At 47.4% G+C, this 15,855-nt stretch overlaps 1 protein-coding gene across 1 annotated transcript; it reads left to right on the forward strand.

Annotated features, from left to right (window-relative positions):
• Positions 1-12,729: 12,729 nt before the first annotated feature.
• Positions 12,730-15,855, forward strand: foxr1 (forkhead box R1; the record flags this gene model as incomplete). Its single annotated transcript, XM_084325880.1, has 6 exons — positions 12,730-12,850; positions 12,998-13,093; positions 13,231-13,481; positions 13,937-14,205; positions 14,895-15,127; positions 15,827-15,855. The coding sequence occupies 6 exons, from the start codon at positions 12,730-12,732 to the stop codon at positions 15,853-15,855; spliced, it is 999 nt and encodes a 332-aa protein (XP_084182006.1).

Raw genomic sequence — 15,855 nt, forward strand, 5'->3', positions numbered from 1 at the left:
GTGCCGTTTTCACTCCGACTCCGTCGATTACCTGGGCTTCATCGTGGAGAGCGGCTTGACCCGAGCTGACCCGAGCAAAATCCGGGCCGTGGAGGAGTGGCCGGAACCCACCTCTCGGAAGGAGCTACAGAGCTTCCTCGGGTTCGCAAACTTCTACCGAAGATTCATCCGTAACTACAGCCAGGTGGCGGAACCACTTACCAGGCTAACCTCTCCCGCCCTGCCGTTCGACTGGTCCCCAGCGGCTTGTGCTGCGTTCCGTTCCCTCAAGAAGAGGTTCACCACCGCCCCGGTCTTGCTCCACCCAGACCCCAAGAGACAGTTCATTGTAGAGGTGGACGCCTCGGATACTGGACTAGGGTCTATCTTGTCTCAGCGGTCGGCAACGGACCAGAAGGTACATCCGTGCACCTTCTACTCACGTCGTTTCCTCCCTGCCAAGAGGAACTATGACATCGGCAATCGGGAGCTGCTGGCGGTTGTGGCTGCCTTGGAGGAGTGGCGTCATTGGCTAGAGGGGGCAGAGGAACCATTCACCATTTGGACGGACCACAAGAACTTGACGTACATCCGTGCTTCCAAGCGCCTCAACGGCCGGCAGGCAAGGTGGGCCAGCTTCCTCAGTCGGTTCGACTTCTCGCTGACCTTTCGCCCTGGTTCCCGCAACACGAAGGCCGACTCCCTGTCCCGGTTACACTCCAAGGGGGCTCCAACCACTGAGGACCCGACTCCCATCCTCCCAGAGGCCAGGGTGGTGGGTGTGGTCACCTTGGGCATCGAGGGGGTGGTAAGGCGTGCCCTACGCTTCCATCCCGCTCCCGGCAATGCACCTGTTCGTCGTCTCTTCGTCCCCGACTCTGTCCGGTCCCGGGTCCTCCAGTGGGGCCATACCAGCCGGTTCGCCTGCCACCCAGGCGTTCATCGCACGTTCTCCTTCCTGGCGCGTCGATTCTGGTGGCCCACCATGAGGAACGACGTCAAGGAGTTTGTTCTGGCCTGCGCGGTCTGCGCCCGCAGCAAGGCCTCCCACCAGGCACCCTCCGGGCTATTGCAGCCGCTTCCCATTCCGAGCCGCCCTTGGTCCCATGTGGCATTGGACTTCATCACAGGCCTTCCTTCGTCCCAGGGGAACACGTGCCTACTGACCGTGGTGGATCGGTTCAGCAAGGGGGTTCACCTCGTGGCCCTTCCCAAGCTTCCCTCGGCTGCCGAGACAGCGGACCTCCTGACACGCCACGTGTTCCGTGCTACCAACCCCCTCTTTTCCCTGCACAGGAGTCGGAGGTGGCAGTTCCCTCCGTACAGGACCATCTCGACCGGTGCCGACGGGTCTGGGAGATCACCAGGACTGCACTGCTCCGGTCATCGTTCCCATCCGGCCAAGCCGGGTCGGGCTGGTCGCCGGGTGGCTCCCGTGGAGGGGGGGGTACTGTGAGGATTGGTTCATTCCCCGCCACACGCTTCTTCAAGGTACTGTGTTGATTGGTTCATTCTCCGCCACACGCTTCAGGAACGATTACCAATTCCATCACGCACCTGTTGTAGTTTGTAATTAGCGCTCCAGAGGCTTCATATACTCGGACCTTCTTTCAATCGATGTCGGGTCGTTTTGATTACTACTGCTACTGCCTGTCTACCCCCCCCGTTGTTGTGCCTCGTCTACTTTTCCTCCAGGACGTTTTTGTATCGCCGCTGGTGTATATCTTGATCATCCGTTTGGAGCTGTCCCTCGTTGCCCGCTTTACGCATTGGCGCTTTGGTGAGTTTTTGGAACAAGCCTTTTTTGGATTATCTGTTTTTGTGTGTTTGGATAACACTGAAGAATTACCGTTTTCGTTCTGTACTGGACTCTGCTAAATTGTGTGTTTGGATAACACTGAAGAGGTACCATTTTTGTTTTGTACTGGACTCTGCTAAATTGTGTGTTTGGATAACACTGAAGAAGTACCGTTTTGTTTTGTACTGGACTCTGCTAAATTGTGTGTTTGGATAACACTGAAGAAGTACCGTTTTGTTTTGTACTGGACTCAGCTAAGGAGGACTGAACTGCACTGTCTCTTGGACTGTTATTGATCACTCTCTCTCTCTCTCTCTCTCTCCGCTTCGCCTCCGAGTTGGATCTGGGAGTATCTGCAGAGCCGCAGTGGCGCCTACGCCGATTCCCCACCTCTAAGACCGGGAGGATCTGCAGAGCCGCAGACAACTCTGCCGAAGGCATTCTCCTATTTGTTTAATTCTGATTTGTTATTTGGCTCATTTTTGGTTCTGTAATAAATACGCCCTAGTGTTTGGCTAATACTGAACTACCTGTCTGTGCCGTGCTGTTGGGGTCGGTTTCAAACCATAACACACCGTAAACACAGAAATGGTCACGTCAACCGCCCAGCTGCAACATGACCAAACGCAAAGCATCATCTACATTGCAGTGGCTTCTTCTGTATGCATGTCCTCAATTGATAACTTGTGTTACCCAAGCAGTCTTGTCGGCAGGTTATCCAAATCAAAACACAACGAAACACAACTCACTTGCCTTTTTCCATCCAGATAGCAGGGAAGCCAGCTATCAACAACTCCCAATGTCTCCCTGAACCTTTCTGCCTATATCTCAAGATGGACTCTTCCAATCACTCCTTTTTTTTCCTCAAACTAATTTTTATTTAGTATCAAGATAGTACATTGGTCACATACAATCTCAAACCTTCCTTGACGACAAAATTCATTCCTCATTTTCAATGATCTATCAAAGTTCTTAAGAGGGAGAAAAACATTATTTTAAGACACTAACACAAGAGGAACCACAAGGGGGATATATATTAAGTATTCTTCTATGCAGCCAAAGATATAATTACAGATGCCCCTCTCTGCACAAAAATATCCATTTTTGTTTGCAATTATGCAGTCATTTCTTCTGTTGTGTACATATGTCTCAGTCTCATAGTCCATTGTTCCACTGTAGGTGGTTGAAAAGAGGAAGAGCGCGGGATACAGAATTAGAAGCTGAAGCGCTGCCTATATCGCAGGAAGCAGGATTGCACAGTTGACCACATAACTTCCGAACATGATGATGACGAAACCTCTGTATTTTCCATCATCAGCAAGCAAGCAATTTTACAAAATGTCTACAAAAAATAGAAACGTGCTACTAAAAACACAAGATTCTTCCAATTGCAATAAACAACAATAGCCTTCAAATATGCAAATTATTCCCATTGAGTATATCTCCCGGTATACATCCCAACATATGCAGCTGCCGCCTCATTGAAGCGAGGCCCGAAAAGCCCTGAGAGGGGACTAGTGAGGAGCCTGGTCTTCTATGCATCAGTCGGGGTGGTCTGTGACAGCCAAAAGTGACATTGGGTCACCATGGACCACGGCATAATAGTGAAGTGGCAACTGCCAGCATCTTGGTTAGGAGAATTGCTTTCTGAGTCATCCACCATACTGTCAGGTGCAGGCCGAGCAGCAGGGTGGGCCAGGGGCAGGGTGATTGGCGGTGTTTGCTGCCTATTATAGCAGGTGAAGGGCAGATTGCTGGTAGGTGATTGGTGAATGTCAAATTCTTTCAGCGTAAGCCTGTATACTCACAGAAGGTCCAATAGACAACGCAAAATGTGAACAAAGGAATTTTTTCTGTCGTATTACTTTTACTCGAGTTGAATTGGGGCTACAGTGGCTCAGAAGGTAGAGTGGTCGTCTGGTAGATGGAAGGTTCCCGGTTCGATTCCCGCTCATCCTGGGCAGCGTGTCGATGCGTCCTTGAGCAAGACCCTTAAACCCTAATTGCTCCTGATGTGCAGGTTGGCTCCTTGCATGGTTGGCTCCGCCATCGGTGTGTGAATGGGTGAATGTGAGGAACAAAATTGTAAAGCGCATTGGATAAAAGCATTATATAAAATGCACCATTTACCATTTTATGTATTCGTATTCTTACGTATTAGATACTGGGTGGTGTTAGATTGGAGCCACATTTTTGTCAATGTTTAATTTTCTTTGGAATGGGACACCTCATACATGTAGTGATGTAACTTCATGACTATATGCATGTTCATCAACGGTTTCAACAGTGCCTGATGTATCACTGCCATGCCTTTCCAACAAGGCCTCACTGGTGTTTCTATGACAACCCATGGCAGAGTTATTACAAAGTAAATTACAACATTCAATCCAGAAGAAGAGAAGACGTTTTTATTTGTCATGCAGCAACACACACATGTAAGATGGGCGACACACAGGAACACACACACACATGCATTGGGAATCGAACCCAGGATTGCTTGCTGTGAGGTGACACCACCACTGTGCTGCAGTATGGCATCTGATCTGATCTGATTAAGGGCACCAAGAGAGTGAAAAACAAAGTATGGACTTGTTTGCCTTCCTACAAGGGTCCCTACTTTGTTGTGGGCCTGCTGGATGACTTGGTCTACCGTATTCCATGTTACCCCACTTCTTAGAGAGCTGCACTGGCTCCCCATCACCGCACAAATCCACTTCAAGGTCCTCGACCTGGCATATTGCGCAGTGAGGGGAACGGCTCCCGCCTACTTCCGGTCAATGGTCTCTAACTACACACCCTCAAGACCCCTCCGCTCTACATCTTCTGGCAGCCTCAGAAGACCCACTCCTATCTGAGCTCCCGGGGGGGGGGGGTGGCATCAAAGAGAAGCCGCCTATTCTCAGTCCTTGCTCCACAATGGTAGAACGATCTTCCCACCACAGTTATGACAACCGAAACCCGACCAATCTTTCACTGTCGACTAAAGACGCACTTCTTTCAATCAATATCTGAAATTAAAGGAAAAAAAACCTAACCTTCTTACTGTCTTCTACTATCTGTCTTGCTTGCCTATATATTACTACCTACTATACAAATATGTCTCTACTACTATATACAGTACTCAACACTGCAGTACCCAAGTTTCAGCACTGTTTGATGAACATTGTTACTCAGCTGAAAGAGTTGTACCCTTCCTGCTGACTTGTCGTACAGAACTTGTAAGTCGCTTTGGATAAAAGCATCCGCTAAATGACTAAATGTAAATGTATTAAAAAGAGCCAGAGGGCAAAAGTGAAAGTGGTCCACCATGATAAGCTCAAGCCTTACTCAAGGACTCCACAGGACAATGTCTAGGTCTTGCAGAGTGCTGACATGTGGGCTCCAGTGGAGGTGCCACCCCCACCATCAGACGGCAGCTATGCTGACCCCGACGTCAGTCCCCTCGACCTGTAGGGGAAACTCTGTCAGAGACTGAAATTGCTACTTCGAGGACCCCCAGGGTCTCTACTGCGAGGGCCCCCAGGGTCTCTACTGCGAGGGCCCCCAGGGTCTCTACTGCGAGGGCCCCCAGGGTCTCTACTGCGAGGGCCCCGAGGGTCTCTACTGCTAGGGCCCCCAGGGTCTCTACTCTTCGACAGCAGCTTCACTGAGCAGCAACCAGTTTCCTGACAGCCCCGCTGGGCCTCATCTGGGTGAGACCGGCACACCGGATCCTGGTGGGGGACATGTCCTCCTTCAACCATCACACCTCTTCAGAGACCGCAGAGGGTCCACAGGGCACCAGACGTGTTTGGTGACTGGATCAGTCATTGAGCACTGATAAAAACTAAAGGAACTTACCGGAGTTAGGGTGTAGGTGAATCGCTGCCCTTCTCAGAGACATTTTTCTTTTTCGCGCAACAGCATCACCTACTGAATTGGACAACCAAGTACTGAATGTGAATCAAGTTTTATTTGTTTAACGTTAAAAACCATTCTGAATCTATTTCAAACTTCTTTGAAACCTGCGCTGTGATTGATTGAATGAAAGTTTTATTAACAGATTGCAGAATGGGTACAATACAGTACGGCTCGTAGCGGTTAGGTGGCGTAGCGGAGAATGCGTTCGTCACCAGCCCCGGAGCTGTGAGCTGGATTCGCCTGTTCGAATCCAGCTCACACCTCCGGGGTTGTCACCAGCTTGGCTGGCCGTTCACACTAATACAATTGGCTGTATTAGAGGGTGGGAGAAGCTGGCGGGGTGGGTCCGGGTCGTTGTAAACAGCGACTCCTACAGTTCGGTCGGGGCGCCTGCTAAGCGCGGATAGGACCTGAGGGGGATAGTGTGATCCTCCCACACGCTACACCCTCTCAATGAGAATCCGCGCTGCCAGGTGAAAAGAAGCGGTGATTGGCTGGACGTGTGTCGGAGGAAGCACGTGGTCGTGGTAGCCTCCACTCTCCCAGATGATCTGACTGTGGGGGGTAAGTGCGCAGCGACCAGGAAGGGATTGGGAATTGGCATACGACTAACATTGGGATGGGAGAAAATCGGAGGAAAATGGAGAAAAAAAAAATAAAATACAGTACGGCTCAATACACACAATTGTTAAGGGGATGCAGACCAGAGAAAGACTTTCGTCTTGTTTACATCAGGGTCCCCCATTTTCAATTCACAATGAATTGTAAGTAAGAGTGCAATTAGCACCGTGCAATCCATTCTTTGTGGATCTAGCCCCTAGTGTAGTGAACAGAAGGCCACGCCCCCTCAGCCTGCGGAGAGGGTGACCTAAAACGTACGGTTATGTATATAACCATAGTTATATGAGTGTAGTGACGCTCAGCGTCATATTGCACATACCTCACTACATACTACACAAACGCACAACCCGCATGCCACCAGGGAACGAACGGAAGGAACAAACCTCGTTACCACCCCCAAAATCACGGGGTCAAGAGCAAAGCACAACCCCGTGGCAAGGCCGTAGCAGCGGAGCGCGAAGGAGGACCCAGACCCAGAAGGGACTGGATCCCCCCGGAAAAAGGGGGCCCGGAGAGGCCAATGACGCCACAGCATCGAGACCTCACGAGGCGGTCACTAGTGACACCGCCCCCCACATCGCCAGCATATTCAGACAGGGCCCATCCAAGAGCAGGCCCTTCCCTCCAATAGCACGCCGCCTGGCTCACTGACCCTGGCATACTCAGGCAGTCAGCATGGCTGTAACTCGAAGCACTCAAGAGGCTACACCTACAGCGGGAGCAGGCAGCGCACCGGGGAGACGACCTCCAGAAGAGGCCGATCCCTCAATCCAGGCAGCAGGCACTTGACCCGAGCCTGGAGCACTGCGGACGAGACAGGCGCCAAAGGGGTCAGCTGAAACAGCACCCCGGCGGAAGGGGCGTATGCTGGCATTGTTGTGCACCATGTCAAAGCCTCCACAAAAAAAACCCGACTCTCTAGAGGGGCCGAGGCAGAGAAGGCTGACACGATTGGCAGACGTCATGAACGTGCAGGGGCACACTCAAACGGGTAACCCGGGAGTTGACTCCGCTTTAACACATCAGGGAACCAACCACCCTCTTGGTTTAACATGAGGTGGTTGTTCCTATAACCCCTCAGGAAAAAACTCTAAAACACACCTGCGGGTATACACTGGCTATACCGCAGTACAAGTGTTTCAGTTTTCAAAAAGGGGTTATCCCAGGCCTACGGGTCGACGAAACAATTTCGGACCGGGACGTACACAGGGATGCCAGAGGAATTCCAAAGAATCACCTCAACAGCCCCCTCCCAGCCATGCTGAACAGGAGAAGAGAGGGGTGAAAAGAATGGAGAGAGACCAGGCCCCCTCAGCCTTAACAGTGAGGGGTAACACTCATATAACTATTGTTATATACATAACCGTACGTTATATTACGTGTAGCTCTGCTCAGCGTCATATTGCACCACAGGAGCTGAGCAGAGCTTAAGCTCGACAAATGTACCCCACTGAGGCCCCCCACAACCATCAGAACCGGGGAGGACCCGAGCCCCCCCGACCCTCCCCAAGGGCGTGAGACCCCTCTACCTATGTTTTGATCTATTCCGTCAACATCCCCCAGATATGAACGAGAATCCGTCGAGACAAACCTAGTAAACTGGCGCTCGGAAGAGACAAACTCCATCCCAGTTGCCCCATAAAAACGCTGTTTTAATGATGAACAACCAAGGCGCGCAAGCCTCATGCGTGATTCCTATCAGAAACACCCAGGGCCAGCACTATGTACACATCGAGACCCAAAACACATCAATGGATAGTCTAACAAGACACCAGATACCGTTCCTCCAAACCGCCTGGGAGAACGACAAGAAGCCGCTTTTTTTATTTTACATTTTCTACAGAAAAAGAAAAAATATACGGACATGGGTCCCATGCGACGCGGCTGAGGGAAACACCACCCCGTCAACCATACTTCATAAGAGGGGACGGGGAGCGGCGTACCCCTATGACGGGGGTAAACCCATGACTCAACAGACCTTTAAGGCGAGGAGTCAGGGAAACCCTAAACAATACCCCGTCCACCTACTCCAAAAAGGAGAGGACGGGGAACCCCCAGAGAGACTTCCCACGTGAGCAATAGATTGAAAAGACAATCTGAGGAGGAGGCTCTGAAACTCTGAGGAGGCTCCCTCACTGGGAGGGAGGGTCTGAACTCACAGGAGGCTCTGAAACTCCCTGAGGAGGAGGCTCTGAACTCCCTGAGGAGGAGGCTCTGAAACTCCCTGTAACAGAGGTCCATAACATGGAGCCTGAATAACCCACGGAAGTCTTACCAATAGAAACGCGCCCAGTGACGTACTCTATGGCGGGGGAATTTCCGTGGTCCACACGCCCAATCTTTCATGGCGTGGGACCAGGAACCCCCCCCCCCCCCTACCCTGTAATGTGCTGATCCAGCAACGTGACAGGAAGCCCGAAGGACAGGGGGTTTTAACCCCTGACCAATCAGAAAAGGGGGAGGAAGGTTTACCAGTTCACCCCTTTACGACCCCTCACCCCTGACACGATGTAATGGCAAAGTAGAGCCATGACACCAGTCATAGCATGCTACATGAAGAGTTTAACAGCTTCACATAGACTCATGTGCGAAACCTGCCATCTGATTTTTACAAAGAAAAAACACAGACCCAGAGAAAACAGCCATCTGATTTTTACAAAGAAAAAACACAGACCCAGAGAGGGCCCCTTTAAGAGCCCCGGTACCAGACTTACACATGTGCTTATGTAGGCCAACACCTAAACCAGTTGTAGATCTTAACGACACACACAACCCTTCATCACAATAAAAAAGGCAAAGTACACTCTCACTACCGTAAGAGGAACGCCGTTTTTCATAACGAGAGAAGACACAAGTCCTCGATTATGTATTGGCCACAGGCCTTGCTAAGCCCACATGACAGCGACCAAAACAATCTTTTCCCTAGGAAAAAATCGTTTTCTCAAGCAGGAGCACAACCCCAGCAGTTTAAGCTGAGGGATTACACCGTATCCCCACAAACATAGTGACACAATATATTGTAAACAAAACATGTTTGAGAGGAGGGGGGAAGCCCCAGGGAAACCGGGGGGATCACCCCTTCCCACCTTACCCTTGATACGACCAGGTTGAACAGGTCGTATCAATATGTGAACACGCTACCTGTTTATTGTCATCACAGGCTGAGAGAAGGACTTACTCCTCGATCACATGTCACTAAGCATAGCTTTGCAGGGTAAACAACCCACTTAGTTGTGAGCTCAACCACGTTACTAACGTTACATGAACCCACAAGTTGTCATCACAACTAAACCAGTTCATTATTACTCACGTAAAAAACAACGCCGATTTTCTAGGTAGAGAGAACCTATACCAGCGACAAGACAATTCACACACAACACATGTCGTATCCCCAATGTAGTGCAGCAACATACGTTTTGGAAAACATCGTTATTACAAAACATTTAGAAGGGAAGGAAAGAAGAGGTGTTTAAGCGTCCAGAAGGACTCCTACCTACACCCTGAGCGCTGAGAGGACTGCAAACACTGGTCAACGGCGACAGCCGGAGTCGAACCCGGCGTCTCCTGCGTTGGTGACGAGGGCAATGTCCGCTGCGCCAACCAGCCGCTACGTTCTCCATGTTGACGAAGTCCTCGCTGGCAGGGCACACGGTGTAGGGTCGACTAACATCCTCTGTCAAAGATGACGTCGTAGTCAGAGTGTTAAGGCTTGTTATTCTCACAGCAAAGTACAACAGTGTAGCATTAAGCTAACATCCAAATCAGGCCGACTGATAGCAACAAGCTAACATTCCTAGCCTAGTGAACGCAACAAGCTAGCGCTGCAGCTAACAGCTAACTGGCTAACAGGTAGGCCACCCAGCTAGCACGCAAGCTAAGCAGCTATCACCTGAACTGTACACAAGAACATAATAAGCCACACTTCAGACAGGCCGCCGTCTGATTCCCTCCTCATCCTAAGAGAGCAGAGAAAAAGAAAAGTTAACACAGTTTTCAGAACGGTGATTTAACAGACATACAGCGGAGTCGGCACAATTCCTTTATGGGCTGCAGCCGACTTGAGCCTGGATCTTCCGATAACAAAGATCCAAACCCACTTTTCCTCGTGTTTAGGGTTTAATTTTCACTTATTTGAAAAGATGGGGCCTTCACGGGACAGAGAAGAATCCGCTCGTCCAGAGACCCCGGGTTTAACCACAGATCTCGGTCGCGGCCCACTAGCTTGACTATCGTGGGCTTCAAACCAGGACCCTCCCTCCGCCGCCTAAGAGGCCGAACAAAGGACCCTAATCCTCTAACACAATCTGGCACTCGCGTAGCAAAATCATCACTCACCCCGAGGCAGCCAGTTTCTCACAACAGCCGACGCCTACTGCACAGTCCAGCTGCAGACCCGCAGGTAAAACCTGTCTAGCTAATACGAACCGGTGGAAGTCAGAATGATCATCATCTTCCAGACACCCCATGACGAAGACATTATCGCCGTATTTTCTCAAAAAAAGTGAGAGAGAAAACAAAGATATAACGTCAACGTATCTCCTTGCTCTTCTGTTCTTCTTTCTTCAGCTTAACAACCTAGCTTAAAGTGATTGGTATACAGGCACTTTCTTGTGGTAAAGGTGAAGAAGGAGGTGAGTGCATGGCCACACCCCTGCTTATATAAGTAGCGGATGGGGGTGTGGCCAGACAGATGTTGGTATGTAAAGGTACATTGTGAGTTTTTATTCAGTGCTACACGTAATATAACAGCTATAACAAGTCAAATTATACATCTGAAGAAATTATACTGTTGACATTAATAGTCTAAAATAAGCTATTTATGACTGAATTAAAATCGTATTGTACTGTATCTTTAACACTTAGTATGTGATTAGACAGTTTTTCCCCCTATATGTCTATCTTATTTTTATTTATTACCTAGTGTGTACGGGCCATTCTGACTTATATATTCTGCTATGAACTCAATAAACTCACTGCTTAAGTGTCACTTTGTTCCTCCGAGGCTTGGGGTAAACCTTTTATTGATGAACTGCTACCACTCATCTGCTGGTCTATCACAACTAGACAAAATCACAACAGTTTAGTATTGGGGAAACTTAGCATTGTTGTATAATACAACTTAGTTGAATCCAAAAGCCTGTTCGGAAAACGTTGTATTATGAAATAAGACATTCAGGGGATGTCTGGTCACATATTATTCTCCCGGTTTACATATAAAAGTGATCCAGGAACATAAACACACCAGCCACCAGCCTGGATGTCAAAGTTATGGGAGGTAAAAAAAAATGGTAGAAACATTTTAACGTCTTGCAATGCATCTTCATTTGCCAGATAGAAATCCGATTGCATATTTAATCTCATGAAATAACTTATTTTGGGTGGGCTGATTGCATTGCATGTGTATGTGACATAGTGGCTTGTATAGATACAATTATTTACACTTGATCAACTTGTGGCCCCAATGCATCTCAAACATCCTCTGGTGGTGATTTGAGAAGTGCAATTTAAATCTGGCATTCATGGTGCATTCAGTCAGACCACGTCAAGTCGGAAACTTATCATGTGACCAAATGGTAAATATGTGGTGATAGCGTTTGGATGCGCTAGTCGTAAAGTCAGGTCCAATCAGATGCAAGGGAGCAGTTTCAGCCAGATTATTCAGCCTTTCTTTCTTGATGCAGGTGGTTTGAGTGCTTTTTAGGAATCCCAACATGTCAACAACATATTTCTGATGATGATACTCCATGTTCATAATAAATGCACCACAAAAGGTGAAGGGTCAGTGAAACATCACAACTCGTAAACTAGGGTATCATGGAACCTGCCCAAGTTCTTGCATTGATTGAACTGGTTCTACACACATTTCCATACCTGTGTGACATGTCACTAGCAGCAAAGTTGCTATGTGTGAGTGACATAATTACTGAATTAATGAATGGATGAGTGAGTTAGTGAGTTAGTGATATTATTACCTGTCGTAGAAGTGTTTCACATATAAAATACATAACTATTAGTGTGTCTGCTGGTTTGCTTAGATATCAATAGTCTGTGTTTCTCCACTAGATGGGGATACAGCCAAAGAAGGGAAATCAAGCCAAAATGAACCATTATTTGTGTTCCAACTTGCAGAAATAGGTACAATTATAATATAATTTAAAAAGAATGCATACAAATCACATCTTTGTACCAAAATGCATGGTCTTCAAAAACTGCATGGGAACATCTGACATGGATGGAAAGGTGAGACTCATTGACATAATTAAGCTTCCAATTAACTCCCATAAACTACACCTGGTATAGACCCACGCTATTGGCCAATGCCTGCAGCCCGGTAGTCTAATTTTAAAAATAAATTCTCTGCAGGAAGAGCGCTTGGTGGTTCTTTGAGAAAGAACACAAACGCAATAGAGTGAATTCCTAGCAGAGCAACAATGCTCTTACAATTCCAAACTAAAAGCAGACTCTTTGACCTCCATTGTTCCACCAGCCTGACTGACTGGGATATGGATGAAGAAATTAAGCTGACGACTACAACGGATCAGTTCTACCAAGGTACTGAGGTCAGATGATGGTAATGCTGTATGCAGTGTGAGTGCTTATGGTGAATTGATGTGATATTAATAGCCTACATAATGATGTGATATTAATAGCCTACATAATGATGTGATATTAATAGCCGACATAATGCATCACTGACAGATGATAAACTGAACGACCAGTACCTGGCCCAGTGGCATTATGCAAGAATATCAAGAAGAAAGGATGAAAATGTTTGCCCCAACAATCAGAAATCAGGTGAGTGCATAGTTTTTAGTATTTTATCGATGAAACTGAAACTTGACACTTTTGAAAGTTCACAACGCACGCACACAATGCATGCACAAAGTAGTGTCTCGTATGACTTTCCTACCTACTGTGTTTTCACATTACAGAATCCTTTGTGCAGCCAGATCTTTGGTTGATGGTCAACCCAAACCTAGCCTGCCCCATCAAGTATGCCAAAAAGGCAGCAAAACCATCCTCTGCTCCAAAGGTCCCTGTGAAACCCCAAATGCCTGCGCCTGAGCCGACACCCACACCTGCCGTCCAAACCCCCGTCCAAAGTGAGCCCCACATATTGCCCACCGTCGATCCTCGCCTGAATGAATATCTGTGTGACACTTCCTCCTACAGCGATTACATGGTACATTGTGAGCAAAAAGACTGTACTCCCATCTACACAATACCATATTGATTGGTATAACGTGTAGTGCATAGTGTTCTTTTTTACTTTTAACCCTGTCTTGTTAAAGGTGCTATATTTTTTGTTTGTTAAAATAATGGCTCTACACTCCCGACAGCCATATACTGTAGATTGTCTGGTCATTAACATGGGTCTCCCCAGTCCTTGAAACGAGTACAATTAAAAAGAAGGCAATTAGCTAGATTTCTTGAAATAAGTAAATATTTAGGATTATCTCTCCTGATTGGATAAATTGGGAAGGGATACCAGAACATTTATTTTGTATTTACTGCAGAGCGGAAGGACTGGGAGACTCATGTTACTGACTAAACACTATCGGTGATGGCTGTTTGAATGTAGAGCTACTTAATATACCACTTACAGCACCTTTAATCACCGCCTATGGTGTATTATAGCTCACAGATGAAGAAGATGCCTCTTGGGTGAATAGCCCTGTGTATCGAAAAGTCAAAACTGGACGGAAGAAGAGGGCTCGCAAGGCCAGCATGCGGGGGCTCAGCCATGCCCAGAGCAAGTGTCTACAGCGGGCCCTGCAGGACAGCAAGAGCCTGAAGCTAGGTGGCTGGCCCCGGCCCCCTGTCAACTACTGTATTCTCATAGCCATGGCTCTGAGCAGCAGCCACACAGGCAGCCTCAACGTCCAGCAGATCTACACCTTCACCAAGTTAGTCCAACACAAGGCACTTGAATAAGCCTACTTGATATCTAGAGCCATTATTTGGTACAAAGAAACCCATAAGTAATATGAAGGAGGGGTAGAATGCAAAAATTACATTAGAAAAATAACTGAATTGATGGGAAAATAACTGAAAGGAACACAACATTATGGGAAATGCGCTTAGTCTTCTCCATTGTCAGACAAGATAAGATGCCAATTTCCTCCCTATGTGTTCAGTAGAAAGCGGCTGCTAGCTTAAAATGAATGGAAGCAGATATGGACCACTAACCTAGCTTAACACTCCTGGAGAGGTGTTTTTGACCAACGGCTAGGCTAGCTGGTCCATATCTGACATTTGTGCTAAGCTACTGTAGGCTAGTTTAGGGCCTAATTTTGAGAATAATCTTAGAAATGTGGGAACATAGGGCTGTGGGACCATGGGGCCAGATTGAGAAATCTTAGAAATGTGGGAACATGGGGCCTAATTTTGAGTGAAAAAAAAGACGTCTTGACTCTGGAGAAGATGGAAAGCGGATTTCCTCATAATGTTGGTGTGTTCCTAAAGTATCCATCTCAATCAGCCAATAGTCCTATGACATGACTTGAGGGCAACTGTAGTGCATTGGGAGATTTGTATTTAAATTTTGTGGCCACTTGTGTTACAGAGAGGTGTTTTCATAAAGTCTTCTTCGCAGGGAGCACTTCCCATTCTTCCAGACGGCTCCCGGCGGCTGGAAGAACACCATTCGCCACAACCTGTGTTTCAGCGACAACTTCCGCAAGGCTCCTCACCAGATGTGTGGCGAGGGCAAGAGGAAGTCCTGCCTGTGGCATCTGACCCCAGACGGCAGGCGGCGCCTGAGGAATGAGATCCACAACTGGACCGGAGACTCGTTCAGGGTGCTGAAGAGTAGCATGAACCACCCTGGTGAGACGAGAGCAAAGCAGGATTTAGAATTCCTTTTTATTGTCATTGTATTACATAGAACATTTTAAATATACTAGGATGGTAGCAAAATATTCAAGAATGGCAATAGCAAATGGCAACAAAAGTACAAATATTGAAAAGTTAAAGCAACACATTATGGGACACCAATTTCCTGTGTTCAGCAGAAATAAATGGAAGCGGATATGGACCACTTGGCCAAAAACACCTCTCCCGAAGGTTCAAGTATAGGCTAGTGGTCCGTGTCTGCTTCTATTAATTTGTGCTAAGCTATAGGCTAGCTTGCAACCGGATAGCTTTCAACACACAGAGGAAATTGGCATCTATCTTCTTGTCTGACTCTGGAGAAGATGTAGGCCTATTTTCCATAATGTTCACTTTTTTTTTAATAAATAAATCGAGTGTTAATCAAATAAAAAGTCATGTGCACTGGCATGCTCGCATTACACACATATTTATAGCATTGGTTCACAGATACACAATTATCGATTTGACATACTTATACTAGTAATAAGAGTAATTTTTTTGAGAATGGGATATTGGGGTAAGTATTCAAATATTGCACAGAATAAATAATTAAAATATTTCAGATAAATGTCAGTGATTGCAAAAAAGTGTGCGCAGTATCTGAAGTGGTTGAGAAACATGCATTCTAATGGCTGTGTATATTTTCTTTTACAGACATGATTCAAGCTTTGTTTGCTCTATGA

The sequence above is a fragment of the Notolepis coatsorum genome (assembly GCF_963971535.1).
Source record: "Notolepis coatsorum genome assembly, chromosome: 12".
NCBI classification, from domain to species: Eukaryota; Metazoa; Chordata; class Actinopteri; order Aulopiformes; family Paralepididae; genus Notolepis; species Notolepis coatsorum.